This window comes from Benincasa hispida, chromosome 7 (assembly GCF_027475165.1).
Source record: "Benincasa hispida cultivar pf3 chromosome 7, pf3_genome.v1.1, whole genome shotgun sequence".
Taxonomy (NCBI): Eukaryota; Viridiplantae; Streptophyta; class Magnoliopsida; order Cucurbitales; family Cucurbitaceae; genus Benincasa; species Benincasa hispida.
The window spans coordinates 42,050,087-42,054,559 of NC_143484.1; the positions used below are offsets into that span (position 1 = coordinate 42,050,087).

General features: G+C 37.3%; 1 protein-coding gene across 1 annotated transcript; it reads right to left on the bottom strand.

Moving 5' to 3' along the window:
• Positions 1–515: 515 nt before the first annotated feature.
• Positions 516–2,851, bottom strand: EXO70H2 (exocyst subunit exo70 family protein H2). Its single transcript, XM_039036869.2, has one exon. It carries the CDS (start codon positions 2,591–2,593, stop codon positions 746–748), a length of 1,848 nt encoding a protein of 615 aa, XP_038892797.1. The 5' UTR covers positions 2,594–2,851; the 3' UTR covers positions 516–745.
• Between the last annotated feature and the right edge of the window lie 1,622 nt (positions 2,852–4,473).

Genomic DNA, 4,473 nt, shown 5'->3' on the forward strand with positions numbered 1-4,473 from the left:
AGATGAAATAAGTTTAATTTTCAAAAAAAAAATTAGAAAATCAAATAATAACCCAACGGAGTCTAAATATTAAGATTCAACCCAACCCATCTTTTTCTAGATTGGTTAAACCCAATCAAAGCACAAGTAACAGTTGAGGCCCAATCATAGCTCAAGCAATAGTTGAATTGAGGTCCATGAATCATTTGTGGCAAATTGAGAAAAAGAGAGAGGGAGAGAAAGATTCCATCATTCAGTACAATGGAAGTGAGAAATTCGAATCATAGATTTATTAGTCGTCCATATATATTTATGTCGGTTGGACTAGACTTATTTTAGTCTCTCCATTCATTATTAGTGATATGTTAAAATAATGTAAATATATATAATAATTAATACAATTTGTCAAAAATTATAAACTAATGAAGTTAAATATGGGAATGATAGAAATTTTTTAAATTATTTTCAGCTTATTTTCATTCTTGGTATTATTAATCTCACATGTATTAAATTAAATATAGTAGACACAATAATGATTTGTCAAATTTAACCAAGAATCAAATTGAAACTCCCTCTTCACACCTTATGAACCATATTTACAAACAACCAAAATCATAGGGACAAATATAGTAAATAAAAGCTCATTTTTGAATTTGTATTAAAAAAAATCAACATATCCAGCTCAGAATATCTGAATTTTATACAATTCGACACGTGGACGTATCATGTAAGGCCACCTCATCACTTTCTTCCTCCCCTTTACGCATTACCGTGAAGAAGAAGAAGAGGAACTTGCCGATGAAGAAACTCCATGAAACAAATCCGACAAATAATTCCCCAAATCATCCGGTGAAAATCTCACAACACCCACATTCACATTCATTTTCTCAAGACACCCCTCGTAAAATTCTCTGTAAATCGGCACAACTTTCTTCGCTATCGACATTTTCAATTCATCTCTCAAATTCCCATCCTCCACTCTCCACGACGTTTGCTTCCGATACGCTTCTTCAAACGCCGCATTGAAACTCTTGAACCCCTCCGCCGCCGTCTCCGCCGACCCCACTTCCTCCGACCCTCTCTCCGGCAACGATTTCATCACTCTGTTCCACGCCGTCGCTTCATAATTCGCCGCATACACCTTCACTTTACTCCTGTGATTCGCCACCCACTCGACGCCGATTAGTGTTTTGAGATTCGTCGTCGCCGCCGTCTTCACAATGAAATTCAAATTGTTCGCTAGGAATAAGTATGATAATGATACGTCTCTGTACATCTCTGCTTTTGTGTCTAGTTTACAGAGGAGGACTAGAATTAGCCACCCGAGTTGCGCTGCCACTGGCGACGACAGTGCGTCGTCGGCGGCGATGGTCTCCAGGTACGACGACGGAATTGGAGAGTTTTCGACGGTGAGGATGTCGGAGAGGGTGCTAGCGTAGTCGCCGAGAGACGAGATGTAGCTCATCGCTGATCGGGTTAGTGGGTGGATTCCGCCGCCGGGGGTTGGATTTTTGGATGAATCTTTTTGAATTGTTATTTCAAATTCAGAAAGAATGTCACGGATTGAATCAGCGAGTTTCGTCATCGACGTTTGAGCTTGGGTTTTAATGTCGGATGTTGAAACAGAGTCGAATATGACTTCAATTTCCGGCAATACGTCGGAATTCGCTTCGTAAAGCTCCATTAATATAAAGATTTTGTCGGAATCTTTCTTCCCTTTTGCTACCAGTTCCGGGAATTTTAACAAAGTGATTGCACCATCTTTTGTGATTTCAGAAAAACAGGACTCTCTGATTCTTTCCGATCTCGAAAAAACATGGTTGCAGAGAAATCTCTCGCCACGAAACAGTGTATTCACAGCGATATTAACCGAATTCATCCAATTCTTGATTATTTGCTCGAGCGAATCCCAATTCCATTTCAGAATTCTCGAAATTTTGAATTTTTCTGTTCCAAGGCGATACAGAGTTTCATCAACAATCGATTTTCTGATTACTTTATAGATTTTAACACACTCTTTCCCATACCCAGAATCAATCATACAATCCGCAATCGATTTCAAATCAGCCGAAACTCTATCGAACTCGGTAATGGAATCCCCACCGGTTTCCCCATCAGCCGTCGACCGGTCAGAGGATCTGCTGGAGATGGATTCGGGGTCTAGATTCTGGCGATTCTCACTCAAAATCTGGTAAAATTCCTTCTCCAATCTTCTCATAGCGGCCTGCATCAACTTCTGAGCAATAACAAGGACGGATGAAGTGGAATTTGCCGATATAAAAAAGTCCATTGCCTGTCGGAGGCTATTGACGGAGTCAATGAACTCGCCGGATTCGGCTCTGCCATGGCGGAAGAGGAAGGTGATTCTATTGAACTCAGAAGAATCCGGGTCCCATTTCGTGATGATGGGTTCGGAGTTAATTATGGCCTCTTCCATGGCCGCCGACTCGGAAGGGTCATAGCTTGACGGCGGGAGTCTCCGGTGGGCGGAGATGGGAAAGGAAGAAGAGGAGTGGAGGGATTTTGAAGAAGAGGAGTGGGAGAAGCCAAAGAATTCTTTGATGTGCATTAATTTGGTGGTGGTGTTACTCTTTGGGGGCTCTGAGAGTATCATTGGAATTGAAATTGGGAGAGATGATTGTAAGATTAGAGAGAGAAAGAGGAGAGAGAAAGCTCTGAGAGATGGCTATGGCTATGCGAGAAGAAGAGATTTATAGAGGAGGAAGGAACAAGAGGAGGTGATTTCAACCAGCATTCTTAGACTAATATCATTGACTGACTCAACATTGCATTATGTTTATACTTTTTTTTTGCAAAGGTGTTATGTTTATACTTATTTTATAATACAGGGTAGAAAAATAGTTTGTGCATCCCGACATGTTTATGTGTATCCCATCAAATTATTCAATTATAAATTTTTATAGATAAATTTTGCCTTTTTCTTTTTTTTTTTTTTTTGAAATATTTTAATATTTTTTATGTGAATAATGAAAATAGATGTACAAAGATGAGTGATTTCCGAGATATACCTAAGTATTACTGTATTGGGGACACATATATATACATACACACACCCTATTTATTTTAGTTTAAGGAACAAAACTTAGATACTGAAGGAAATCGAACACGAGGATTTCCATGAGCAGCGGAAAGATATTCCAAATTTCAATTTAGTTTTGAACTTCTTTTACAATCTTTGTGGGTTTCTACATTTGTGTTTAATTGTTAAATGTTTTTGTGGATGGAGTTGATGAATGGCGATGAGCTAAACAATCCCTCTAATGAACATAGTCATAGTCTTACTATGACTGGGTCCTCTCTTCTAAAGAGAAGCGGTAGCCACTATGTTCAAGCCCATAATCAGCTCTTAAGGAAGCAATCTCTCTAGTCTCTACTTACTCCTATTTCGGGGAATGTGTGAATTTCATCTTGTGTATTGAGTCCCAGCTCCCAAATCAGACAAGTTCCTAAACAGGTAGGCATGTTGAGTTGACAATCTAGCCACTCTCACCCATACTAATTAAAGAACCACCCTCAAAGACGAGAGTTTCTAAAACACTCAGGATTAAGGTCGTGTCACCTATGGTCGTTTAAGTGAGATGTAAGTCTCCAGTATCAACGACATTATATACAGAGTCTAGTCATCTCATGATCCGGTCTTATACAAACTCTTTGTATAGGACACTCTTGCTCGCACGTCTCCACATAAATGGTCAGGATCTACCATCTGTAGTAGTTTACAACACTTGCAAACCTCTACAAAGCGGGTCGTATCCGTAGTGTCACTAGATCGGGTATTCCACATTAATCCTTATACGACAGATCTATTTAGGTTATCACATGATCCAATTGTATATCACATATACATGCTTAAATTTACATAAGATAACCATTAAGATTTGTTTATTGGATATAAGTAAATGCTAGAATGAAATAACAGTTATTTTATTCCTAAAACAATGTGTATCATTACAAACAACGAGACTACGGGAAAATTAGAACACGAATCCCAACAGATACAACATGGGCTAAACTTAGGAACACCTTATCAAACTTAGTTGTTTTTTAAAAATATAAAAAATTATTTGTGATGTGTGTATAAAAATAGGAAGCATATTACTTAGGTGCAGCCTAAGTATTGCTCTTAGTTTAATACTCTATCCAAACTATAGAAAGATATAGTACTACCGTATTACATATTATCCCCATTTATTATTTAACATGTTTTTAAATAATTTATTAATTTATTAATCATTTATTTCGTAGATCTCACATAATTCTTAAATGTTAATTTTGTGACTAAGTAATGAATGGAGGTTCGTACTACTAAAAATTTTCTCATCCTAACTCGATGAATAAGTTATCAATAATCATTTCAAAATTGAAAGATCTAGGCCATATTTTGAATTGACTAAAGAAAAATTGTTGTAAAAAAGTCATTTTAATTTCAAATTTTTTTATAAAAACTTCTTAAAATACAACTTACAAGTATTT